General features: G+C 41.4%; 1 protein-coding gene and 1 non-coding gene across 8 annotated transcripts in view; one reads left to right on the top strand and one right to left on the bottom strand.

Annotated features, from left to right (window-relative positions):
• Positions 1–456: 456 nt before the first annotated feature.
• Positions 457–27,997, bottom strand: part of DENND5B (DENN domain containing 5B) — a 212,760-nt gene continuing 185,219 nt past the window's right edge. For 4 of the 7 annotated variants that reach the window (XM_035255863.3, XM_035255867.3, XM_035255864.3 and 1 more), the window contains 8 exons: positions 26,733–26,854; positions 19,908–20,053; positions 16,824–16,942; positions 15,737–15,924; positions 10,360–10,442; positions 10,006–10,132; positions 7,758–7,932; positions 457–5,856 (listed from right to left, as the gene is read on the bottom strand). In XM_035255863.3, coding sequence (XP_035111754.3) covers positions 5,673–5,856; positions 7,758–7,932; positions 10,006–10,132; positions 10,360–10,442; positions 15,737–15,924; positions 16,824–16,942; positions 19,908–20,053; positions 26,733–26,854 — 1,144 coding nt within the window. In that variant the 3' untranslated portion in view covers positions 457–5,672. The remainder of the gene's footprint in view (positions 5,857–7,757; positions 7,933–10,005; positions 10,133–10,359; positions 10,443–15,736; positions 15,925–16,823; positions 16,943–19,907; positions 20,054–26,732; positions 26,855–27,997) is intronic. The other 3 variants (XM_035255865.3, XM_078338945.1, XM_035255866.3) reach the window with 1 other exon arrangement.
• LOC118144598 (U6 spliceosomal RNA) lies at positions 13,159–13,267 on the top strand. Its single transcript, XR_004729366.1, has one exon. It is a non-coding gene; the product is annotated as a U6 spliceosomal RNA (small nuclear RNA).

Genomic DNA, 27,997 nt, shown 5'->3' with positions numbered 1-27,997 from the left:
TTTTTTTGCTCTCTGTCTCCAGGCTGCAGTGCAGTGGCACGTTCAAGTGCCTCCGGGTTCAGGTGCCTCCCAGGTTCAAGTGATTCTCCTGCCTCAACCTCCTGAGTAGCTGGGATTACAGGCATGTGCCACTACACTCGGCTAATTTTTGTATTTTTAGTAGAGACAGGGTTTCACCATGTTGGCCAGGCTGGTCTCAAACTCCTGACCTCAGGTGGTCTACCCGCCTTGGCCTCTCAAAGTGCTGGGATTACAGGTGTGAGTCATCATGTTCGGCTACTATTATTATTTATTATCTACTATATGTATCACTTATGTTTATTATGTAACTCCTCCACTGGAATATAAACTCCATGAGAGCAGGAGCAGGAATTTAATGTGTATTTTTAAAATGCTGTATGCCCATAACCTAAAGAAACACCATCAAGATCTACAACAATGAAGCAAAACAAAGTATCAATCCCACAGTTTTATTTGTAAAGAACAAAGCATGAAAAGTCATATTTAAATGTACTCCCAAACCTGAAAAACCCACGTCAGTTTGTCTGATATGTATGTTAAAGTGCTTAATATCACAATACTCTTTTAAATTTTATATTATGTTCAGATGAGAAAAAAATCCAGTTCTGATGCATTCTGTTAACAATACAAAGAAAAACAATATAATTTAAATGCAGAAATGCTAATTAAAAAAAGATACACAGGGTACATTTATACATGGTTCAAGTGTAACACAGAGCATTCTTTCTATATGTTTCACACCCTCATTTGATTGACAAATAGGAACTCCTTACAATATCTCTCTACTGTTGACAAGATTTGGTGTTCAGAATCAAGACTGGATTCCCACACAAGTACATTTAGGTAACTGGAACAAGCATGATTCCCTCCTACATAACCCAAGGATACCCTGGATCCCTTTGAATGAGGAAAAATTTTATTTTAGTTTTTTTTTCCCCCTCTAGCTTGATGTGATACATCTCTGAAGCCAATCTTTATCTTGTCCTTGAGAGGGCAAATAGCTCTAATCAGATTTTGGAGATGAAGTTCTCCTCAGATTCTTTTGATGAAACTACATCAGCAACCTCTTCAAAAAGCTTAGAATTCAGTTGATTCAAGGGATTTATAAGTGTATTTTAAGAGGAATAAAGGACCTAGTAGTTTATTATCCTTTTCTGTCTCCTATTTATGCTAAACAGTAATGTAATAAATACTATGTAAGAAACAGAGACTTCAAAAGACATGGATGACTTGGAAATGGGATTCACTTTATAAAAGTAGAGAGGTGCTCAAGACTCTCAATCAGTGAAGGTGTGTTAATACTGAAATATAAATAAAGTTCAGATTGTCTTTTCAACATAGTGAAAAGGATAGACTAGTTTCTGTAAACCTCACAGAAAACATTCACAGTTCACTAAATGAAAAATCTACTGAAAAATCATAATTTTTAGCAGAAAGAAGATATTTCATTATGAAGAGCTATACTCCTAATGTTGTGAAATAAGAATTTCCCTGGAAATTTGAGGTCCTTGTCTGTCACCTGTTTTAAAATACCTTAGGGATGTCAACATATACTATACGTAAGCTGTTGTATAGTCTTGAACCTCTCTTTTTTACTTATATTTTCATATAACAGTGTTTTATTGCCAAAAAGGGAAATATGAGCAATTCAGTATTCCCCCTATCATTCATATAGTGTGATAGAAATTCATTAAAATAATTTTTTAAAATGCCATGTGAAGGTAAATACCATAGGATTACAAAAGGTACAAGAATGTGTAAAACACTTAAATTTTAGAGGGAAATCCACACTTCTGCAAGGTTTAAGTTTCTCATATCAAATTCTCATTCCCAGTGGAAAACAGGGTGGGGAGGGTTGGGAGGCTTTTGTAGCCAATAGCCTGCTGTTTCCCCACATAAGACTCCACTTTATACTACTTCACACTGACTCGCAGTCATTTTTAAGGCATATGACTCCCGACCAGGGCACAGATCTCAAACATACTTCCAACATCGGTGTAATGCCACTGTGTCATAAAGGTCGAGATTAGGGGTTTCAGGACATATGAAAAACATCGGGAAAATAAATTTTTCAGGAGGTAATATTTTTGGCAATTTAATTTTAAAACAACTTATTCACCAGCTATTACTATGCAAACAACACTCATTACGGTCCCAGGCATTTAATTTGTTTGGAGGAAAAAAAATTAAATATTGATTTTTTTATTTAAACTTTGAGACGTAATCCTAAAGCAATATATTAATTTTTAAAAATTACTACAGCAAAAAAGATGCCTCTATGTGGGTATGGTCCTTCCAAAAGTCAGCTTAAAAGTCTAAGCATTTATTCTCAGCATTCTGCTACTACTGTTGTGCTCAAAATTTTGGTATGACTTAGAGACAGTTATAAGACACATAAAAACTAAGTCCTGCCAGGCGCAGTGGCTCACACTTGTAATCCTAGCACTTTGGGAGGCCGAGGTGGGTGGATCACCTGAGGTCATGAGTTCAAGACCAGCCTGGCCATCATAGTGAAACCCCATCTTTAAAAAACAAAAAAACTAAGTCCTTTGTTTTGTTTTTTTGAGATGGGGTTTCCCTATGTTACCCAGGCTGGACTCAAAACTCCTGGGTTTAAGCAATCCTCCTGCCTTGGCCTCCCAAGCAGCTGGGACTACAGGTGTGTACTGCCATGCCTAACATGTCTTATTTCTTTATAACTGCATTTCTTATGAAACCCCAATCTCAGCTTAAGCATCCTTTTTATTGATCAAACTTCGATCCTAAGAACTATTTCCAAGTTAAATTTATTGTTAAAGGCCAAAATTGACCACCATCAGGAATACTAAAAAGAATGGGGGTACTGGCCATTCAAGCAGCTCAGAAGAGGGTCCCACATGTTTACAGCACGGGCTGTATCAACAGAATAAGTACATGGGCTCAAAAGGTGACTAATGAGCCCATCATCCAGGAGGATGCATCAGTTCTGATGAGTTTTTTTAACCAGTCATTTCACTATCATAGTACTATTACATAAGGCATGAAGATGTAACTTTAAGTCTAACTTTTTTGGGGGTATTACTTTTTAAAGTAATGGTTTTATTCATATGCCCCCCAATCCAACTTTGCTCCCAATTTTTTGTTTTGTTTTTTTTTTTTGAGACAGAGTCTTGCCCTTGTTGCCCAGGCTGGAGTGCAGTGGCACAATCTTGGCTCACTGCAACCTCCACCTCCTGCGTTAAACGATTCTCCTGCCTCAGCCTCCCAAGTAGCTGGAACTACAGGCACCTGCACTATACTCAGCTAATTTTTGTGTATTTTTTTTTTTTTTTTTTTTTTTAGTAGAGACAGGGTTTCACCATGTTGGCCAACCTGGTCTCAAACTCCTGACCTCAGATGATCCGCCCGCCTCAGCCTCCCAAAATGCTGGGATTATGAGCATGAGCCACCATGTCTGGCTTGCTCCCAGTTTTTACATGATGTTAATTCCCAATAATTTGAGAGCAATGTGTTAATATGAATATTAATTCTTCTAAATAAATATTCATCCTTATTTCTTACTTGTATAGGTGGATGAATAACGATCCAATAGTATAATAGAAAGACTATTAGTAAGAATGCCTGGAAGGTCAGTCTCATGCAGCCTGGTGAAATAAAACAAACAAACATGAATTCTAGAGCTTGTGTTGTCAGAGACCAGCTGTGGGGTAAGGGTAAGATTTAATCTCTCTAATCCTTAAGTGTTCCCATCTACAAAGTGAGAAGGCTGGACAAGGTGGGTCAATACTAGTACACTAACCTAAGCTGTCCCCCTGGTTGCCTAGACCTGTCAGAAGCATGGCCTTACGAAGATAGAAGCATGAAATCCTGGGTTGGACCCCGCTATCGTCTCTGATCACTAAACTCAGTAGGAGCCCAGTGTAAAACAGGTTTTGGGTTTCTCCCACAATAGACTTCCCATGTCCCTGGAAGAACTGTACCATTACAGACACACTTTAGCTTCAGGCAAACAAATTTCTAGTCTACCCAGAACCATCTTCTTAAACTATTTCTATGGGTTTTTAAATACAGCTGTCAACTCTCCTTTTCCTCAAGTATGAAGTCACATGTTAAAAGGGGCTTCCCTGGCTGAATACAGTGTTTGATAAAGGGAGTGAGGCACTTGTTTCATTAGTTTCTTCCTCCAGGAAATAAGGTTCATAACACAGCTGGTGAAAGCACAGCACCCTCAGGCTGCACAGGATACTGACACTATGGCTTTGCTTTTCAGCCACATCTGGGAATAACACTCAGAGTTTTGCTGAGGCAATTTTGCTGCTAAAAATGTACAAATGCCTAATTAGAGTTACAGGACCTACCAGAAGATGAGGACTTAAAGTAACTAGCTAATACAACATTTATTTAAGTTCTTTATAAACTATCAAACTGGAAAGTTACTCACAACTTTTGACCTTTCAAAATTGTTGCCACCTCTTGTTTTGCTTCAATTTTGTCAGCCTGTGCCGCCAGTGGCTTTTAGCTTCTCTGGGCCGGTTGTTTTACATTATTACTCCCCTTCCTACAAAGGAACGTAAAGCTTGCCCTTAAACACCCAGAAAGGATTCATTCTCTCTCTCCTTCTGTTATTTGCATTATCATGGTCAACAAATGCTTTCACAAAAACATTCCAAGCCACACAGAGCCCTCCTCCTCCTTAGACATTCCTTCCATTACCCGAGGGGGGATGGGCCCTGGAGAGGTGGATGATTAGACCCTAAAAAAGACTCGAGGTTAACCTTAAGAGGTAGACCACTGCAGAGTTTAGATGGCCAAATTAAAAGTACAGAATCAAATTGCTGTTTGCAGTTCTTATGACTCTGAGTCTGCTAACACTGAAATTCACATCTCCCCAAAGTACCTCAAATAACAAGAATAAAAATGCCAAGAATGAAGTTAGGCTAATCTTTCCAAAGTGTAAAGAAGTTATAATCCCACAATTGAACACACTTCTCAGGGCTTTATATGTTCTCTTTCCAGTTCAGCCAAGCTCCTGGGGTCTAGTGTTTAAAATACTTTAATTATATCATCTTGTGCGGACTGAAAGATTTTTCCAAAAGACTGGAAAAGTGACTAACGATTCAAATGCATACAACAGTTTGTAACTTAAAAGATATAAGTGAAGACTACTGGTACAGTAGGTAAAGCTGTGTGCATTCACAATACAAAGGATTGGATTCCAAGATGGATGGCTACTACATAACAATGCATTCTGAGTTTGTTTGTGATACCTGGAGAAAAAAAAAGCCTGACTGGGTTGCACTATATTTACATGTTTACTGGCTTCTTCCTGGCTAGCACCACTCTTTCCCCCAACCCCCAACATTTTTAAGCTACTTAAGTCACAGGAATCTTCAATCTAAGAAAAGCATCTTATTAAGAGTAATACAATTTCTTAAAGAAGATAGCATATTTACACACATCTAACACATGAAAATACTCTATTTTATACTAAATTCCAGGTTCAAATGAACTACAATACAACATTTTGCCTTGTCTGTAGAGTGAGGATTGTTCCAAACGGGGCATAAGTTGGACCGTCCCCTGCAGTAACTCACTACTGTCAGACAAGTCCAAATCAGTCCCCTAGTTGGGGAAGGTGCAAGGTTTGGACTGAAAGTTTCTAGCCAGTTTGGTTACACATCCACACCTTTGATGAGTGATCCTTCTAGGACTATGGTGAAGTCCTGAATGGTCTGCAGAATTCGAATAAGGGAGTTGACAGTCATGCGGTCTCGCAGGAGAGCGCTCTCTTCATACATTCGAGTGATGGCAGGACACTCAGCTAACAACGGAATCCACTGTGGGAGCAGGCGATCCCTACAGACCCAAACAGAAACAATTCCTGAGCACTGCTGGCCTCGCTGCAGAACAAGGAACACAGTGGAGCTTTCAAATGGGAAGGTGTGGGGCCGGATGGTACAAAATCTAGCCAAGCAAAGAAGTCAGGAGAGAGGAAATCAAAGCCAAGAAGTTGAATATTTACTGGCAAAAAGACAGTGATGAGACAGTGTAAAGATAAAGAGAAAACCCATGAAGTTCTTAAAGTACATTAGAAAGTCTATGCACATTAAAGACATTCTCTATTCTGATTATACCACCTTTAGAAAGAGGCAGAATGTCATTTTCTATGTCTTTTTTTTTTTTTTTTAATAGGAGTGTTACTCTGTGGCAAGGCATGCCAGAGCATACTGACCTTTTGAAAGAAAGACTACACTAAACTGCAGGAATTTGCTTTTTTTTTTTTTTTTTAAATTATTAACTTATACAACATAACAGGGTGAGGAACAAAATCAAAGCAGAAAAACATTAAGTAGATTTTATAAACCAGAAGAGAGTTTGCATTGGTCTAATAAATCAGAAGAGTATAGAGATAAAAGGAGATAAAGATCATGCTCAAAAGAAACTTTAAAAGCACAGCTAAAATTGGGCTCCTTTTATGAAGAAGAAATACAGAACTTAGTTTTGTAAACCAGCTGTTTCAGGAGAATAAAACCTCACATCTTCAATGTTTCCTGAACAAACCTGACATTAGTAACCCATTGCTAAGTTCCGAAGACATCCTTATTGAGCATCTCCAACTAGGCCATCTTCAGTCTCAAGTTGGGGCCCTTAAGGTTTAAGAAAAAACAAATAATATATGGATAACTTAAAAAAAGAAATCTAAAGGTCTGTGAGCTTCAATTCCTACAATTCTGAGAGCAGTTTTAAAAGTTACAGATTGTAGGCCGGGCGCGGTGGCTCAAGCCTGTAATCCCAGCACTTTGGGAGGCCGAGGCAGGTGGATCACGAGGTCAACAGATCGAGACCATCTTGGTCAACATGGTGAAACCCCATCTCTACTAAAAATACAAAAAATTAGCTGGGCATGGTGGCACGTGCCTGTAATCCCAGCTACTCAGGAGGCTGAGGCAGGAGAATTGCCTGAACCCAGGAGGCGGAGGTTGCGGTGAGCCAAGATCACGCCATTGCACTCCAGCCTGGGTAACAAGAGTGAAACTCTGTCTCAAAAAGAAAAAAAAAAAAAAAAGTTACAGACTGTATTGCTCCTGTGTGTCACTTTCAAAAAATAAAGGGGTAGAAAATAGTCTTAAAGGGAAAATTATATTTATATAGAAAGAATCCCAAAACGATACTGAATGTAAATATAGTGGTATACATACACTATATAAGGTCTACATAGTAAATATACATGGTGTATGTGTCTAATTATCTAGTAACCTCCCTATTACCTACCTATCTTTGGAGCCAGCAGAGTCATGGTGGAGAGCTTGGGCTCTGAAGTGGGACTGGGTGTGAACTGGCTCTGTCTTATTTTTGCTGTGTGACCTTGGGAAAGTCTGCTAACTTATATGTGCCTTATCTATTTTCTATTTTCTCATCTTGAAAATGAGAAAATCTCCTGTCTGGGCCCCTATTGGGAGGTATCCCCCAGTCAGGATACAAAAAAAAAAAGAAAATGAGAAAATCGATTGCTAACTCAAGTAGGGGTAGTGATGAATTAAAGAAACCTGAGGGGAGGAGGCAGAGGTTGCAGTGAACTGAGACCACATCACTGTACTCCAGCCTGGTCGACAGAGTGAGACCCTTTCTCAAAATAAAAAGTAAAAAGAAAGAAACCCAAAGGAGAGCTTTGGAAGAGGCGTGATCTGGTATAACTCTTTCTGGATCCTGGTTCAACATGTAGCAAAAATAGGGAAAATAAAAAACTGGTTTTGTACCTTGTTCCAAGGCAAACTAAAATCTGGAATTTGCCATCCTTCCCAATGTTCCTGGGTGCAGTATTAATAGCATTTACATAGTGGCAGAAGGTTTTGCAGGATGATTTCTGAATAAGGACATCATCTTCATTATCTAGAATCTGGTCAGTTGTTTCAAAATAAGCGACCACTTTCTCTGAGGAAAAAAGTCAGAATTACATCACAATGTATGTCAACACTTTGTATACAGAAGGATTCATCACTTAATTTATTATAGAAACCACTAATGATGCTTTGCATACAGCCAGTCCTGAAGCCTGTAACACTATTTTGTCATTGATTTCAGAGGTCCATGTTTCATAGTAGAACAATAAATATGCTCCCAGAAATTTATTTTCTAATGTAGACTGCATTCCAGAAGAGTGGAACATTTACTCCCTTTAAAGTAACTTCACAAAAGAGAAACTGGCAAAAAAAGAAAAATAACATCTTCTGTTAAGACTGGAACCTTCTAGGAGTAACCAGCAATGACATGGTAGCCATTGAGATAATACCCACTGTGTTCTAGTTACAGAATGACTGGCTAACACTTTGCAACAAGATCCTTGAAATGTACCTGAATAAATGTCTGACGAAGATAGATATATGTATACACACATGAGAAGCAGAAGCAATAAGATTCTAGGCATTCCAGAAGAAAAAAAAAATCACTCCTGTGGGTCTAGCTCTGTCAACTTTCCTTTTTTTGTCTAGTCTAAGTTAGATGAAATGAACTACTTCATCTAGGCCTTATTTAGAAAACACAAAATGATTAATTGCCCTTTTAAAGAAATTAGGAATTCTAGAAGAGCTGCATACCAAAAGAAAGATTACAAAACTTAGCAAGCTAGAGCAGAAACAAACACCCCAAAAGAGCTTTCTGTGATGATGAAAATGTTCTCTATCTACAAGGTCCAATTTGGTAGCTACATATGGCTACTGAGCACTTGAAATGTGGTCAGCGTTATTAAGAAAATGTAATTTACATTTCATTTAAATTTAAATAGCGACATGTGGCTAATGGTTACTGTACTGTTCAACATAGAGCTAGAGGAATCCTTTTAAAAAACTGGCCAGGCACAGTGGCTCACACCTGTAATCCCAGCACCTTAGGAGGCCAAGGCGGGTGGGATCACTTGAGGACAGAGTTTGGGGCCAGCGTGGCCAACATGGTGAAACTCTGTCTCTACTAAAAATACAAAAATTAGCCAGGTGTGGTGGAAGGCACCTGTAATCCCAGTTCCTCAGTGGCTAAGGCAGGAGAATCACCTGAACCCTGGAGGCAGAGGTTGCAGTGAACTGAGATGGGGCCACTGCACTCCAGCCTGGTTGGCAGAGTGAGACTGATCTCAAACAAACAAACAAAAAAGTTCTATCATGAGACTCCTTAGCTCAAAGCCCTCCAACAGCTTCCAACTTCATTCAGGATAAAGGCTCTCTCTCTCTGTCTGTCTCTCTTTCTCTCTCTCTCTCTGTATTCCAGTCACATTGGTCTTGGGGTTCCATGGAAACACTTCCGCTTTGGGGCTTAGCACCCGCAGTGCTGTCAATATGGAGTCCCTCCTCCCAGATATCTACATGGCTTACTTCCTCACCTACATGAAGTCTGTGTTCCAGTGTACCTTGACATTCAGTAGAGTCTAAAACCACCCCATTTAAAAGACCACTCCCCACTTTATTTCCTCTTATACTGCTCTATTTCTTTCCAGATCTTCTGACCTGCCATATGAATTACCTATTTGTTACATTTTTGTGTATTGTTTCCCACACTGATCTGAGTGTAAGTTTGCCAACTATAGGGATTTCTGTTTTGTTTACTAATGTATATCTTGAGTGACTCAAATAATGTTTGGAATATTGTGCATATTACAATTTGTTGAGTGAATTAAAAACAAGGATGGTACTTATTTGATATTTATTTATTATTATTATTATATATACTTTTTGAGACAGGGTCTCATTCTGTTGCTCAGGTTGGAGTGCAGTGGCTTGATCATGGCTGACTGCAGCCTTTGCCTCCTGGGCTCCTGGGTTCAAGTGATGCTCCTCCCTCAGCCTCCCAGGTAGCTGGGACCACAGGTGTGTGCTCCCACACCCAGCTAATTTAATATTTATTTAAAAATACATAAACCCTTATCACTGACCCTTAATTCATTCAGATTCCTGGGTCTTTGAGTTTCCTAAGAAAGGCTTCAGTGATGTTAAAGTAACATACATCTGCTTTATTTACCTATGAAGTCCCAGATGAAGACATTCTTGTGAAATATGCGGGCAGATTTGAACCCATGGTGAAAAACTTGTTCAAGGGCTGCAACCAGGCCATTTTCTCCACACAGCAACACGGTGAGGCTTCCTCTCTGTGGGGTATAACACACAGTGCCAAAGAAAAATCTCCTGCATCTATGTCTAAGAAAAACACTAGAGAAGCAAGTGCTGAAGGTAGCTATATGAAGCACGAAGCATATTTTTACAGCTACCAGAAAACCTACAAATGAAAATTCAAGCATCCCATATTGCCTCATGTATCACATATAAAAGCATCTTTAAAAGTCCCACTATACTAAGTTTTATAGCCCATAAATACCTCTTTTTCAGGTTTGTGAAAATGTTTCACAATATTGTTCACAGCTTCTCCAATTCCTTCTTGGATCTGCCCAGCATTGGGTTCTGTAAAATAACAAACAGTGGCTGCATTCTCATGGGAGAGAAATAAACCAAAGTACTATGGGACATCAACTGTGTCCACCTAGGCAGGAAATACGTCACCAAAGCAGGCTGGCTTTTCCAGGTGCTCCACAGAACTTGCCTTTGGCCAGTTTGGCCAAGTGGGAAGCATCCTGGCATAATGGAAAATAATCCAAGAGATTCCTAGATTCAAATCCCAGCATTATTATCTGCAATCTATAACCCAAGCCTAGTGTCTAACTTCCTCTGAGTTTGAGTTTCCTCAACTGAAAATAGGGAAAATACATGCCTCACTGGGAAAACTGATAAGTTATAGGAGTAAATAACCTAGCATGGTACTTGTCACAAAATGGAAGCAAGCACCCAAGCATGAGAAGCAAGACTGGGAAGTCCCAACATCACTCCTCAAATGTTCCCTTATGCTACCTACCTCCAAGCCCATTAGTGGGTACAGACTAAGGCTTGAGGAGCTCTGGATAGCTAACCTGGAGTTTGAAGATTTGCTGTTGTGTTGGGGGAAGATGCCAGGTACTCTGTGGCATCTGGGCCTGAAGCCCAGAACTCCCTCCCTCCCTGGCTAGTCAATCTGTTTCAGCACTTCTTCCTTCTGCCAGCCAGTACTTGCTCTTCTAGGGCACTTTCCTGAGGGATAGGTTGGTGGGCTGCTTGAATGGGACCTAAATCACTTTTGTCCACCAAATCCAAAGATTTTAAAAAAGGGTGGTAAACATTTCAGAAGTAGGTAACAAGAGAAAAGGCATATATTTTGGATTTTCTTGTAGTTCTAATTTACTCATCACAATATAAAAGAAAAACTATCCATCCTCACGTTTAGAATCTCTGAATTCATACTGCTCAAGGATATCTTGCATAAACGCTTCTTTCACTAAAATTCAAGTAAGTTTTTTCTACACTAATGCATAAAAACTGTTCAAATGAAAACCTCTTATAACTGAAGTACTGATACCCTAGCCTCTAGTTCCTAGTAGTTTCTTTACCTGGTAGTTTTTTGTTTGTTTGTTTGTTTTTCACTTTGATCTTTTTCTGAGTTTCTTTCTTTTAGACATCAAGTCTATTTTGAAAGCTGTCATCCATTCCAAAAGAGCTCTGATCGGTATTATTTGAAAACTGATTAAAAACTTTCAGTTCTCTGAATACCATCTTACATGTAACATACTGTGAGAAAACATCCTATCATCCATCCTGAGTCGTGGATGATTTTCTGCTTATAGAGTGAGAAAAGAAAGTTGGGGGATAAAGGCCTCTCAAATAATACCCCCATGAAATTGGACTGATTCAGATGGTATAATAATTTGGATGAATGGAGCTTAAACCTACTTTTAAATTTTAAATCAGCATAATTAAAATTTACCATATAATAAAAGTCACCAATTTTGATGAGCTTTGACAAATGGATAGTCATGTAATGACCACCATAATCATGATACAGAACATTTCCATCATCCCCAAAAGTCACCCTGCAGTCTTTTCAGTCAGTTACCTTCCTTAGCTCCTAACTCCTGATAACCACTGATCTGCTTTCTATTATTATAATGCTTTTCTGGAATTTAATATAAACAGAATATATAATATGCAATCTTTTGTTTCTGGTTTCTTTCACTGAGCATGCTTTTGCAAGTCATCCATGTTGTTATGTGTATCAACAGTTCATTTTAATATATCTCACTGGATAGATATCTGGTATCTATATCAGATACAGACTGCCTTTTTTTTTGAGACAGAGTTTTGCTCTTGTTACCCAGGCTGGAGTACAATGGCGTGATCTCGGCTCACCGCAACCTCCGCCTCCTGCGTTCAGGCAATTCTCCCACCTCAGCCTCCCGAGTAGCTGGGATTACAGGCACGCGCCACCATGCCCAGCTAATTTTTTGTCTTTTTAGTAGAGATGGGGTTTCACCATGTTGACCAGGATGGTCTCGATCTGTTGACCTCGTGATCTACCTGCCTCGGCCTCCCAAAGTGCTAGGATTACAGGCTTCAGCCACCACGCCCGGCCTGACTGCTTTGTTAATAAACTAAGGACCTATTATGTACCTTTGTTATTCTATTTGTGGTTATTAACTATAGCTAAAATAAAGCCCCTTCACTGATAAACTTCTGTAACATTTCCCTAAATACTGCCTCTTCATGTTTTGTGGCTGCTTTAATAGACTCACAGAACTTGGTGGTTTAAGTGACAGAAATATATTTTCTTGCAATTTGGGGGCCAAAAGTTAAAATTTAGTTATCACTGGGCAAAAGAAAAAAAATCGAAGTGTCAGCAGGGCTGCATTCCCTTCAAATTCTAGGAGAAAATTCTTTCCTTGCCTCTTTCAGCTTCTGGTGGCTGTTGGCATTCCTTGTTTTTTGTTTTTTTAAGAGACAGAGTCTCACTCTGTTGCCCAGGCTGGAGTACAGTGGCACAATATCAGCTCACTGTAACCTCCACCTCCCAGGTTCAAGTGACTCTCCTGTCTAAGCCTCCCGAGTAGCTGGGATTACAGACACCCACCACCATGCCCAGCTAATTTTTGTATATTTAGTAGAAACAGGGTTTTGCCATGTTGGTCAGCTAGTCTTGGACTCCTGACCTCAGGTGGTCCACCTGCCTCAGCCTCCCAAAGTGCTGGGATTACAGGCATGAGCCACTGTGCCTGGCCAGCATTCCTTTTTTTTTTTTTTTTTTTAAGACAGAGTTGTGCTTGCTTTGGCAGCACATATACTAAAAATATTGGAACCATATAGAGATACTAGCATGGCTCCTGCGCAAGGATGACACGCAAATTCGTGAAGTGTTCCATATTTTTCTCCATACTTGAATATGGAGCGTATGCACAGGTGAAGGAAATAACATTGTACTTTATAAACACTGTATTAGAAGTGGAAAATGCAATGTCTTACATAAAACTCTTAAAATTGGCACCAAAAAAAAGAGATAGAGACTCACTCTGTCACCCAGGCTGGAATGCAGTGGCACAAGCTCGGTTCACTGCAACCTTTACCTCCTGGGTTCAAGCGATTCTCATGCCTTAGCCTTCCAGGTAGCTGTGATTACAGGCATGCACCACATACCTGGTTAATTTCTGTGTTTTTAGCAGAGACGGGGTTTTGCTATCTCGAACTCCTGACCTCCAAGTAATCTGCCCACCTTGGCCTCCCAAAGTGCTGGGAAAGAATATATATGACAGGCTGAGCGCGGTGGCTCACGCCTGTAATCCCAGCACTTTGGGAGGCTGAGGCAGGTGGATCACAAGGTCAAGAGATCGAGACCATCCTGGTCAACAAGGTGAAACCCCGTCTCTACTAAAAATACAAAAAAAAATTAGCTGGGCATGGTGGTGTGCGCCTGTAGTCCCAGCTACTTGGGAGGCTGAGGCAGGAGAATTGCTTGAACCCAGAAGGTGGAGGTTGCAGTGAGCCGAGATCGAACCATTGCACTCCAGTCTGGGTAACAACAGCGAAACTCCGTCTCAAAAAAAAAAAAGAATATATGTGACTGCGTGTAGGGCCCATGTAGGTAATTCAGAACAATCTCCTTATTTCACATCTGCAAATATCCTTTTTTCAACTAAGGCAACATTTACAGATTCTAGAGATTAGAATTTTATATTCTTGGGAGATATTATTCAGTCTACTAAAGCCCACATTAGTATAAATTAGAATTTTACTATGCTACTAAAAATGGCATGTGAACCTAGTATAATATTAATAAAATTCACTACTGGGCCGGGCGCGGTGGCTCAAGCCTGTAATCCCAGCACTTTGGGAGGCCGAGGCGGGTGGATCACGAGGTCAAGAGATCGAGACCATCCTGGTCAACATGGTGAAACCCCGTCTCTACTAAAAATTACAAAAAATTAGCTGGGCATGGTGGCGCGTGCCTGTAATCCCAGCTACTCAGGAGGCTGAGGCAGGAGAATTGCCTGAACCCAGGGGGCGGAGGTTGCGGTGAGCCGAGATTGCGCCATTGCACTCCAGCCTGGGTAACAAGAGCGAAACTCCGTCTCAAAAAAAAAAAAAAAAAAAAAAAAAAATTCACTACTGGCTGGGCGCAGTGGCTCATGCCTGAAATCCCAGCACTTTGGGAGGCCAAAGCGGGCAGATCACCTGAGGACAGGAGTTTGAGACCAGACTGACCAATGTGGAGAAACCCCATCTCTACTAAAAATACAAAATTAGTTGGGTGTGGTGGCACAAGCCTGTAATCCCAGCTACCCTGGAGGCTAAGGCAGAAAATGCCTGAACCCAGGAGGTAAATGTTGCAGTGAGCCAAGATCATGCCATTGCACTCCAGCCTGGGCAACAAGAGCAAAACTCCATCTCAAAAAAAATAATAATAAATAAAGAGAGACACTGGAAAGCTAGATAGCTAGATATGGCTATCTGGGAATACTGTAATATATAACTATTATTATTTCTCCTTTAAGTTTCAGGCCTTTGGTGGCACATGCTTGTAATGCCAGCATTTTGGGAGGCTGAAGCAGGCAGATCACTTGAGCTGAGAAGTTCAAGACCAGCCTGGGCAACAGGGCGAATGCCAGTCTATAAAAATAATACAAAAATTAGCCGAGTGTGATTTTGCGTGACTGTATTCCCAGCTACTTGGAAGGCTAAGGAGGGAGGATCATTTAAACCTGGGAGGCAGAGGCTGCAGTGAGCTGAGATTGCACCACTGCATTCTAGCCTGGGTAACAGAGTGAAACCCTGATTCAAAACAAAAGTTTCAGGCAAATATTTACTCATATTTCCACAGCTTAAGAAAAACATAGCATGCAGGTTTTTTAAAACTTAGATTTTAGAGCATGGTGGCTCACAACTATAATCCCAATACTTTGGAGGCTGAGATGAGCAGATCACCTGGGGTCAGGAGTTCAAATCCAGCCTGCCCAACATGGCAAAACCCCGTCTCTACTAAAAATACAAAAAAATTATCTGGGTGCGGTGGTGGAATCCTGTAGTCCCAGCTACTTGGGAAGCTGAGGCACAAGAATGGCTTGAAGCCAGGTGGCAGAGGTTGCAGTGAGCTGAGATTAGTCCATGCACTTCATTCTGGGTGACAGAGCAAGACTCCATCTCAATTAAAAAAAAATGAATTAAAAAAAATTAGATTTTCACATCTAAACTCTTCTGGCTTTGGAGTATTTATGATTTTCCTCAACTTTTTTCTTTTTAATATCTCCTCACTACATTTATTAATACAACTGTTTTCTGTCAAATGGTCACATGAGGCCTGTATGATATGAAGCACATAGGAAGACTTTAAATAAACTACTTACTGTTGTTTTTTCCTGTCAATGAAGTGATGCTCAATCTCCTAGCTGTGGTGGGTGACTTCTGCTGGGGTGGAGTCCGACACTGCTTTACTAGATCTTCATCTGATGTTGATGTCATCAATTCTCCAATTAGAATTCTTTCTAGGCTCCCATCATCAATGCCTTTCCCCAGCCACCGTCCACATGGGAATCTGGTAGGATAGAAAAAAGTTTTTTGGGATTTTTGAGACAGGGTTCTCATTCAGTCCCCTGAGTAGCTGGGATTACAGGTGTGCACCATCAAACCTAGCTAATTTTTGTGTTTTTTGTAGACAGTGGGTCTCACTATATCGCCCAGACTGGTCTTGAACTCCTGGCCTCAAGTGATCCTTTCATCTCAGTCTCCCAAAGTGTGGGGATTACAGGAGCCACTGCACCCAGTCAGAATATTTTCAAACTAGAAATTTATGTGGGAGTTAAGGCAAAGAAGAGGACAATGTTTCCATAGAGTAGTGTTGGCTGTGGCTGAGATCTTTTCCTCCTCCTAATATTATTTTAGGCTTTTTTTTCTGAGAGTTATACTAATCTTTTCAACACTTGTGGACTAAGCAATAGCAGCAAACATCTGCTGTTTTAAATAGTTTTTTGAGGCCGGGTGTGGTGGCTCATGCCTGTAATCCCAGCACTTTGGAAGTCTGAGGAAGGTGGATCACTTGATATTAGGAGTTTGAGACCAGCCTGGCCAACATGGCAAAATCCCATCTCTACTAAAAATATAACAATTAGTGGGGCGTGATGGTAGGGGCCTGTAATCTCAGCTACTCGGGAGGCTGAGGCATGAGAATTTCTTGAACTTGGGAGGTCGAGGTTACACTGAGCCGAGATCGCGCCATTGCACTTCAGCCTGGGTGAAAGAGAGAAACACTGTCTCATTAAAAAAAAAAAAAGGTTTTTTGGGGGGTAATTTTGTATGACTTAAACAAAAATAATCCCTCCCCCTAAAAAAACCCCTAAAATTCAGAAGGCAAGTGGAAGAGTTTAAACAATTCTTAAACCTTTTCTCATCTGAAGAATCTTAAAGAATTCTGAGTTCCCGAGGCCATTTACTTACCTGTACGTATGTCCTGTGATTTCATTTCTGACCATGACACAATCCACTAGCCATTTGGCTAACAGTCCTGAGTTATCATGACCAATCTGAACAGTGGTCAGTTTCCCCAAGTTCTGGCACTGTAAGGACAGGACCTTAGGTTATTTAGTACCCAATTCCATCTGGTTACATCTCAGCTTTTCAGGTACTTTGGTTCTGTCTAATTCAACAACTGCAGAGACCAACCTTACATAATGTATTCAGCTATCCACTAGAGAAATATATTCATTATGTATTCCTCGTTCTCAGGGAGCTCCCACATAATGAGATGGGAGACATATAGACATTACCAAATGAGGAGGGACTGTACACAGTGCTAGGTTAGGGATGTAAAAAGTGCTAGAAGAACGCTGGGGAGGGAACAGTTACTTCTACTTGGGGAACCCAGAAACATGACTGAGACAGTGACTTGTGCCTTGAAGGATGAGAATTTAAAAAAACAGGAGGCCGGGTGCGGTGGCTCACGCCTGTAATCCCAGCACTTTGGGAGGCCGAGGGGGGTGGATCATGAGGTCAAGAGATTGAGACCGAGACCATCCTGGTCAACATGGTGAAACTCCATCTCTATTAAAAATACAAAAATTAAGGCCAGGTGTGGTGGCTCAAGCCTGTAATCCCAGCACTTTGGGAGGCCGAGGTGGGTGGATCACGAGGTCAAGAGATCGAGACCATCCTGGTCAACATGGTGAAACCCTGTCTCTACTAAAAATACAAAAAATTAGCTGGGCATGGCGGCACATGCCTGTCATCCCAGTTACTCAGGAGGCTGAGGCGGGAGAATTGCTTGAACCCAGGAGGCAGAGGTTGCGGTGAGCTGAGATGGCGCGCCATTGCACTCCAGTCTGGATAACAAGCGCTAAACTCCATCTCGGGGGGAAAAAAAAAACTACAAAAATTAGCTGGGCATGGTGGTACATGCCTGTAGTCCCAACTACTTGGGAGGCTGAGATTTCGGTGAGCCGAGATTGCGCTATTGCACTCCAGCCTGGCAACAAAAGCGAAACTCCATCTCAAAAAAAAAAAAAAAAAAAGAAAAAGAAAAGAGAAAAAAGATGCTGTTTAGATTAGTTACAGAGAGGTCAAGAAAACAATTATAGATTTTAAAAAGTACTGACACTGATATTTTTCTTTTTTAAAAAAATTTTTGTGGGTACATAGTAGATATATATACTTATAGGGTACATGAGATGTTGGTATTTTTCTGTTCCAATAAGATACTCAGGCAGAACTGACCTCAGACAGCATATACAAGAAGTCTTTGAAGCTATTTTTCGAAAGGCATAGTTATCAGTAAGTTATCTTCACTGGCCCTTTGTGGACAAGTACAAAATAAAGCAATGATAATGGGAATAGTGAAAATAAACACTAACTAAATTGTGACTTCTAAAACCTGATAACGAAAAGATCACTTACTCCAACTATGTGTTGGATTAGAACATCTGGATTATAAGTTCTTTTTGGTTAATTTAAAATTTTTGTGGGTACCTAGCAAATGTGTATATTTATGGATTGAGGTGTTTTGATATAGGCATGCAATGCCTAATAATTACATCAGGGTAAATGGGGTATCATCTGTCACCTCAAACATTTATCTTTTGTGTGACAATCCAATTCTACTCATTTAGTTATTTTAAAATGTACAATTAAGTTATTTTTGACTATAGTCACCCTGTTGTGTTAGCAAATATTAGCTCTTATGCACTCTATCTTTTGTATGAATTAGAGCTATGAATTCTTAAAGCACTTTATTCTTTGTATGTCAGTGAGAAGGCATCCCCATGCTCTAGCTCAGGGATGATGGCATCTTGAATTAGTTGTGCAGCAGAGATGGAAAGAAGTAGGTAGACATGAGAGAGACAGCTTAGAAATAGCAATGATGAGATTTTTAATGTAGTTCCATTATTGGTAGATGAAGAAAAGCCAAGGGTTTTAATATTTTATATACAGATGGCTGTGAGTCTACTGCATGGATAAGGCCAAACTGGGCTTCTAGGGGGCATCATGACTCTAAGTGGAAACTGCTATTCTGAGACCTCAAGAAACATGTGAATGGGACATTCAGTTAGTACCATTTCCTTCCTCAGACACAACAGTTATTTGTCCTCTTCCTCCACCAAGATCAACCTGTGTGTAGACCCAAACACATGGAACTACCCCACCAAGTAAAACCTGAAAATTGACTACAATATCAAAACGTTGTTTTTTGTTTTATTTTTGAGATAAGGTCTCGCTCTGTCACCCAAGCTGGAGTGCAGTGGCACAAACCTGGCTTCACTGCACCCTCTATCTCCTGGGTTCAAGTGACCTCAGCCTTGCAAGTAGCCACCATGCCTGGCTAATTTTTGTATTTTTTGTAGAGACTGGGTCTCACCATGTTGCCCTGGCTAGTCTTGGAACTCCTGGGCTCAAGCAATCCACTTGCCTTGGCCTCCGTAAGTATTGAGATTATAGGCATGAGTAATTGCACTCGGCCAAAAGGCATTTTAATAAACTCACTCTATAAATGTCACCATGTGTACTAAAATCCATAAGCACATGCTTGAACCCGGGAGGGAGAGGTTACAATGAGTGAAGATTACACCACTGCACTCCAGCCTCGGCAACAGAGCAAGACTCTGTCTCAAAATAAATAAACAATAAATAAATAAAATAAAATCCATAAGCATGAATATCAGCTTTCCTGTCCTTTTGCCAAAAGATGACCAGGTTTGGGCAGAAAGCATTTTACAGTAGTGGGGAGAACCACTGTGGAGAAAACATTTATTTGAGTATTTCTTGCTAGGATCAGTGCTAGGCCCTGAAAATAATGGGAGAAGACCTGGTAAAGCCCCAAAGTACACCATTATGAGTGAAAAATAGAGCTTCACAATGAAAATACAAAACAAATTAGTATAAGCTGCTTAGGCATATAATCACAAAAATGATCCTGCATGCTTTGAGTGCTCCTCTATTTTATTTGATTCAAGGAAAAATGAAAAAGCCACAGAATCCATCTGTAAAACTACACGTGATACTTTCTGCTAGAAAGGTGTTAGCTGAACCCACCTCAAAAGTCATTTCAAGGAGGTTTTTGGGAATCTGCATTACTCCAGTGTCTCCTAGTTCTCCTGATACACAGATCCAGGGGTTTGATGTGATGATTGCATTGCTTAGCTTTTTGATTGGGATGATCACTGATCTATAGGGAATCACTGAAAGAAAAATGCAGAAATTAATAAAAGGCTAGAATAAAATTATCCTTATAACAAAACATACATTAAGAACTGTGTTGGTTTTCACTGATAATTTGCTTTTTATGATCTATCAAGATGTACTTACATGAAAAGTTGAGATCATAAAGTTTCAGTCTGGAAAGATGAGATCTAGTTTGTAAACCAGAAGTTTCAATACTTGTAGCAGTGGTTTTCACAGTATGTATATAATCACGTATGTATAGTGCATATATCACCATTAAATGTATGAACAATCTCAAGCATTTGTACTAGAATACCTAAAGATATAAACATTGACTGTGCATATTGTTTTAATTGCTTACATTTTCTTAAAAATTAATTTTGTACCAAAATCGAGTAGAAATGAACATGATTACTTATATGGTTTTATATAAAAAGAGGGGTGGATGACTTCTTGGACAGTACCCCCCTGTTGCTGAGTTTCTTGGGCAATGCTTTAAAGCACTGGACTTCAGAACTTTCCCATCCCAAGTTTACAGAACAATATGCAAAACCCACGAATAATAAAAAATGGAACCTCCACTCTGGACATACCATGAAGTTTATAAACCACAACTCGGAAAGCTATTAAGGTGACTCATGTGCAAGAGGAGCCTGGGGAAAGAGTCAAGATGGGGAAAGAGATCTGTATGAAACATTTTCCTTCTGAAGGCTCTTCCACAGGCACACCACTAGATGTCACTGTCCTATCACTGTCCTTTGCTCAAATATGGAAGCACCAAAGGTTGGTTATCAGGCTTGTCCTCCCTTCTTTCTTTTTTTTTGATGTGGAGTCTCTCTCCTGTTGCCCAGGATAGAGTGCAGTGGTGCAATCTCAGCTCACTGCAACCTCTGCTTCCCCGGTTCAAGCGATTCTCCTGCCTCAGCCTCCTGAGTAGCTGGGATTACAGGCACCTGTCACCACGCCCAGCTAATTTTCGTATTTTTAGTAGAAACGGGGTTTCACCAGGTTGGCCAGGCTGCTCTTAAACTCCTGACCTTGGCCTCCCAAAGTATTGGGATTACAGCCATGAGCCACCGTGCCCGGCCCTCCCTTCTCTTTTTAAAAAATGGGGACAGGGCCGGGCACGGTGGCTGAGGTCTGTAATCCCAGCACTTTGGGAGGTGGAGGCAGGTGAATCACTTAATGTCAGGATTTTCAGACCAGCCTGGCCAACATGGTGAAACCCCATCTCTACTAAACATGCAAAAAAAAAAACTTAGCCAGGTGTAATGGTACGCACATGTAATCTCAGATACTTGGGAGGCTAAGGGAGGAGAATCGCTTGAACCCAGGAAGTAGAGGCTGCAATCGCACTATTGCACTCTAGCCTGGACAAAAGATGAGACTCTTGACTTAAAAAAAAAAATGGGGCCAGGGCCAGGTGTGGGGGCTCATTTCTATAATCCTACCTAGCACTCTGGGACACTGATGTGGGTGGATCACTTGCACTCAGGAGTTCAAGACCAGCCTGGATAACAAAGTGAGAACTTGTCGCTATAAAAAAAATAAAAATAATAATTAGCCAGGTGTGGTGGTATGCACCTGTAGTCCCAGCTACTCAAGAGGATGAGGGGGGGATCCCTTGAGGCAGGATGGTCAAGGATGCAGTGAACTCTGACCCCACCACTGCACTCCAGCCTGGACAAGAGAGTGAGACCCTGTCTCAAAACAAAAAGGGAAGAAATGGTTTACGCACATAGCATTTTTGTCCATCACAGCTATACGCTTCTAGTTTTTTGTTTTCTAGAGACAGTATCTAGCTCTTGCTGCCCAATCTGAAGTGTGGCAGCCCAATCAGAGTTCACTGAAGCCCTGACCTCCTGGGCTCAAGTGATCCTCCCACCTCAGCCTCCCCAGTAGCTAGGACTACAGGTGCATGCTACTACACCTGGCTAACTTTATTTAATTAGAGATGGAGTTTCACTCTTGTTGCCCAGGCTGGAGTGCAATGGAATGATCTCGGCTCACTACAACCCCTGCCTCTTGGAGTCAAGTGATTCTCCAGCCTCAGCCTCCTGAGTAGCTAGGATTACAGACACCCTCCACCTTGCCCAGCTAATTTTTGTATTTTTAGTAGAGAAGTGGTTTTTCCATGTTGGCCAGGCTGGTCTGAACTCCTGACCTCAGGCGATCCACCTCCCTTGACCTCCCAAAGTGCTGGGATTACAGGCGTGAGCCACCGAGCCCAGCCCCTATCTAACTTTTCTTTAACCTTTTTTTTTTTTTTGAGACGAAGTCTCACTCTGTCGCCCAGGCTGGAGTGCAGTGGCACAATCTCGGCTCACTGCGACCTTTGCCTCCTGGGTCCAAACGATTCTCCTGCCTTAGCCTCCCAAGTAGCTGGGACCACAGGTGCGTGCCAACACACCCGGCTAATTTTTTGTATTTCTAGTAGAAGCGGGGTTTCACGGTGCTAGCCAGGATGGTCTCAATCTTCTGACCTCGTTATCTGCCCACCTCAGCCTCCTAAAGTGCTGGGATTACAGGTGTGAGCCACCATGCCTGGCCAAACTTTTTTTTTTTTTTTTTTTTTTTTTGAGACAGAGTCTCACTCTGTCACCCAGGCTGGAATACATTGCTGTGATTTCGGTTTACTGTTAACTTCTGCCTCTGGGGTTCAAGCAATTCTCCTACCTCAGCCTCCCAAGTAGCTGGGACTTCAGCTGCACACTGCCACACCAGGCTAATTTCTTTTGTATTTTAGTAGTGACGGGGTTTCACCGTGTTGCCCAGGCTGGTCTTGAACTCCTGAGCTCAGGCAATCCACCCACCTCGGCCTCCCAAAGTGCTAGGATTATGGGCATGAGCCACTGTGCCTGGCCCTAGCTAACTTTTTAATTGTTCTTTTGTAGACAGGGTCTTACTATGTTGCCCAGGATGGTTTTGAACTGGACTCAAGCGATCCTCTCGCCTTGGACTCTCAAAGTGCTGGGATTCCAGGCATGAGTCACTACACCTGGCCTGTTTTATAATATAAAAAAATTTTTTTGAGACAGGGTCTCACTCTGTCACCCAGGCTAGAGTGCAGTGACACGATCTCAGCTCACTGCAACCTCCATCTCCTGGGTTCAAGTGATCCTCTCACCTCAGCCTCCTGAGTAGTTGAGACCACAGGTATGTAACACTAAGCCCAGCTATTTTTTTTTTTTTTTTTTTTTTGTAGTTATAGTAGAGACAGGGTTTTGCCATGTTGCCCTGGCTGGTCTTGAGCTCCTAAGCTCAAGAGATAGGCCCACCTTGGCCTCCCAAAGTGTAAGATTACAGGCGTGAGCCACCTGCCATGTATGTATGTATGTATTTCTTTGATGGAGTCTCACTCTATTGCCCAGACTGGAAAGCAGTGGTGCAACCTCTGCTGCCCAGGTTCAAGTGATTCGCCTGCCTCAGCCTCCTGAGTAGCTGGGATTACAGGCATGTGCCACCACGCCTGGCTAATTTTGTATTTTTAGTAGACACAGGGTTTTATCATGTTGGTCAGGCTGTTTTCAAACTCCTGACCTCAGGTGATCCACCCACCTCAGCCTCCCAAAGTGCTGGGATTACAGGCATGAGCCACTGCACCCAGGATTACATATTTTTTGAGATGGAGTTTTGCTCTGATGCCCAGGCTAGGGTGCAGTGGGGCGATTTCGGCTTACTGCAACCTCCACCTCCCAGGTTCAAGCAAGTCTCTTGCCTCAGCCTCTGGAGTAGCTTGGATTACAGGCATGCGCCAACTATGCCCAGCTAATTTTTGTACTTTTAGTAGAGACAGCGTTTCTCCATGGTGGCCAGGCTGGTCTCGACCTTCTGACTTCAGGTGATCCGCCGCCTCTGCCTCCCAAAGCGCTGGGATTACAGGCATGAGCTACCATGCCCAGTCTGGTTTTCTTTTTAAAGTAGGGTAGAATCAATATTTTTTGTTGGTATCCTTGGTATTTCTTCTCATTTGATCATAAGAGGCGGTGTTTGAAGCCCTGCTTGAAAGATCTACATATAGGATAAAAAACATTTACTGAAGGTGCCTAGATACAGCCTCACAGTATGAGCTCATGGTTCAGTGCACTCTTAGATGAGGAAATTGCATTAGATATATGGTTCATTTCCTTAATTTTACATAAATGGCTTTTTTATGTTAGGTGAATAGTCTCCCTTCGTGTCCTTTTATTTTGGCTTTAGGACAGGAAAATGTCAGAGAAAAGGCCATACTTTCATGGTTTAGTAATCATCGGCATCAAATGGGTTTTGAAACTGAAAGCAGAAGAAGTTAGCGTAAGACTGTATTAAGTGCCAGAGGCTTGTCTCATTTCTTGCATTGACAGGATTAGAAAACCTGCAGAAAAAGGCATGTTTAGGGTCAGCAGTTCTGTGGTTGTGAAAGGCCCACAGATGCACAACAGTGATTTCATAGTTTAAGTAAGGAAAAGCAATATGATTAAATTTAAAATTTTCTTTCATGAAGAATTCCTCAAATTGAAAGAGTAACTCAGATGAAGAGAAATCTACAGATATAAGGAGGATCTTAGGAATCCTAACAACTTCTACTACTATTTCTTATTTATTTAGAGACAGAATCTCACCCTGTAGCCCAGGCTGGAGTGTAATGGCATGATCTTGACTCACTGCAACCTCTGCCTCCCAGGTTCAAGTAATTCTCCTACATCAGCCTCCAGAATAGCTCAGACTATACGCATGCGCCACCACGTTCGGCTACTTTTTGTATTTTTGGGTAGAGATGATTTTTTGCCATATTGCCCAGGTCAGTCCCAAACTCCTGACCTCATATGATTCACCTGCCTTGTCCCGTCCCAAAGTGCCGGAATTACAGGCATGAGCCACTGCACCTGGCCTCTTTGATTTAAAAACTGTATATAACTTTTTAGTTTCTTGTACCTGCAGTAACCTAATCAACAAATAGTAACTTGACAGGATTACAGGCTGGTCTAATCTCCATTCCAATTCTCTTTTCCTTTGCCATTACCAGAGACTGGAAAGCTAAAACCTACACAATTCTGGCCAGTGAAATGTTAGTGATATTTATTGAGATTTTTTTGGAAAATTATGTCTTTCTAGCACAGATTCTGCTCCTCCCTGGCACTCTCTCCTTCCTGCTGGAAGGTATGTTGAGAACAGCCATGCTGAAACTATGAGGTAACTAGCACACATGGAGCATGTCTAAGGGAGAAGGGACAATGAGCCTGGGTCAGTGACAGCACTGCCCGCTGACTACCTTTAGAGCTTTATTATGTAACTGAAATTACTAAGCTGTTTCAACCATAGGTTTTCAAGTTTCTGATACCTGCCACTAAATGCAATCCCTAATTGATACAAGTAAAAATTCTCCAAAGTAGGAAAGAAGACCCACTGCAAATAAAAATTAGCAATGAAGGAAAGAATAAATGCTATAATTTGGCTTTCTATAAAAAGATACATCTCTTGGCCAGGTGCTATGGCTCACGCCGGTAATCCTAGCACTTTGGGAGGCCGAGGTGGGTGGATCACCTGAGGTCAGCAGTTTGAGACAAGCCCGGCCAACATGGTAAAACCCTGTCTTCACTAAAAATACAAAAATTACCCGGGCATGGTGACACATACCTGTAATCCCAGCTACTTGGGAGGCTGAGGCAGGAGAACTGCTTGAACCTAGGAGGTGGAGGTTGCAGTAAGCCGAGGTGACGCCACTGCACCCCAGCCTGGGCAACAGCGCCAGACACTGTCTCAAAAACAAACAAAACAACAACAACAAAATCTCCAGGTCAGGCATGGTGGCTCATGCCTGTAATCCTAGCACTTTGGGAGGCTGAGGCAGGTGGATCACTTGAGGTCAGGAGTTTGAGACAAGCCTGGCCAATATGGTGAAACCCCGTCTCTACTAAAAATACAAAAATTAGCTGGGTGTGGTGGGATGTGCCTGTAATTCCAGCTACTTAGGAGGCTGAGGCAGGAGAATCACTTGAACCTGGGAGGTGGAGGCTGCGGTGAGCCAAGATCACACCACTGCACTCCAGCCTGAATAACAGTGAGACTCGGTCTCAAAAACAAAAAAAAAAAAACCCAAAAAAACTCCAATCAGCATTTCCTTCCAAAGTTGAATGATGTCTAATTATATAAGTGTATTATTATCATATACAGATACTTTGAATTTGTGTTTTAGTTAAGATACTGAAATATTCATTTATAAAACACTCCTTTTCACATATATTATAGGTAACATTTCCTATCAAAGACTAAGTTTCTTGGGAAGCAATCTCTGAGTCAGGAATTAGCATGCACAGTGCTGCTCCTGGGATCAATGTGTGAGAAGGAGAGCAGGACTGGTTAAGCAAGATGTTAAGCTTTGAGGCAGTATCAATGAAGTCCTCATCTGACCTCATCTGAACAAAGCTCTGGGACAGCCCTTTGTTCAGTCATGGGATGCTAGCTGGCCCTGGCAGAAGGCATCATCTCTAGTGAGGTACTTTTCTTTAGTAAGGCATTCCCCACCGCCTGACAGCCAAGAGTTTCCTGTAGCACTCCTGGCATTTGGGGAATATCCTTTATTCCTAAACAGAGATCTGGGGGTATGTCACAGTGTCACATGTACTAAGGCATATCTTGTGTTTAGAAATATAAATGCTTTTATTCCATTAGTCACCTCAGTAACCCCTCACTTAACAGTCAATTCTCTAGACTTACTGATAGTAGTGAACACACTGGTGAAGCAGAAATAGTCCACAGCATTGAGAGAAAGAAGGTGGTAAAGAAACTGCTCTCTTTCTTCTTCACAACGTAGAAATGCATATCGCTTATAAAGCTTCCTAGGAAAGGGTAAGACAAGCACAAGACAATAGTGTCAAAGAAAATAAGACAGTAGTATCATGTATTTCTCATGCTTTTCATTATGTCTTTCTGTTTTTTAGATGGAGCTTCTCTCTTGTTACCCATGCTAGAGTGCAATGGCATGATCTCAGTTCACTGCAACCTCCGCCTCCCAGGTTTAAGCAATTCTCCTGTCTCACCATCCTGAATAGCTGGGATTATAGGCATGTGCCACCACGCCCAGTTAAGTTTTGTATTTTTAGTAGAAGAGGGGTTTCGTTATGTTGGCCAGGCTGATCTCAAACTCCTGACCTCAGGTGATTCACCTGCCTCAGCCTCCCAAATTGCTAAGATTATAGGCATAAGCCACTGCGCCTGGCCATCTTTTTCTGTCTTTTGTTTTCTTCCCATTACAACTTCTTTTTTCTAAGATGGGGTCTTGCTATATTGCCCAGGCTGGCTTTGAACTCTTGGACTCAAGTGATCTTCCTGTCTCAGTCTTGCAAAGTGTTGGGGGATTACAGACATGAGCCACTGAGCCTGGCCCCCATTATGCCTTGGCTAAAAATAAATAGCTCCTCTTAGACAAATACCTTTAATCTTGAAAGAAGAGATAATTTGGCTTGGCATAGTGGCTCATGCCTATAATCTCAGCACTTTGGGAAGCAGAGGCAGGTGGATCACCTGAGGTCAGGAGTTTGAGACTAGCCTGACCAACATGGAGAAACACTGTCTCTACTAAAAACACAAAATTAGCCAGGTGTGGTAGCGCATGCCTGTAATCCCAGCTACTTGGGAGGCTGAGGCAGGAGAATCGCTTGAACCCGGTAGGCGGAGCTTTCAGTGAGCTGAGATTGCACCATTGCACTCCCGCCTGGGCAACAAGAGTGAAACTCCATCTAAAAAAAAAAGAATAGGCAATTCATAAAAACGGACAGTTAATATAACACTTTCAATTTAATTAGTAATTAAAGGAAAAAAATGCATCTATTTTAGTAATTAAAGAAAAAATGCATCTATTGTATCTATCAAACTAATAAAGACTTAAAAGTGATGACCAGTGTTGATAAGGAAGAAATGATGTCACTCTCACAGCTGGTGGGACTGAAAATTTCAGGAAAGCAATTCAGGTAACCATTATT

Source organism: Callithrix jacchus, chromosome 9 (genome assembly GCF_049354715.1).
Source record: "Callithrix jacchus isolate 240 chromosome 9, calJac240_pri, whole genome shotgun sequence".
In the NCBI taxonomy this organism is placed as follows: Eukaryota; Metazoa; Chordata; class Mammalia; order Primates; family Cebidae; genus Callithrix; species Callithrix jacchus.
This window is presented reverse-complemented; position numbering and strand designations above follow the sequence as displayed.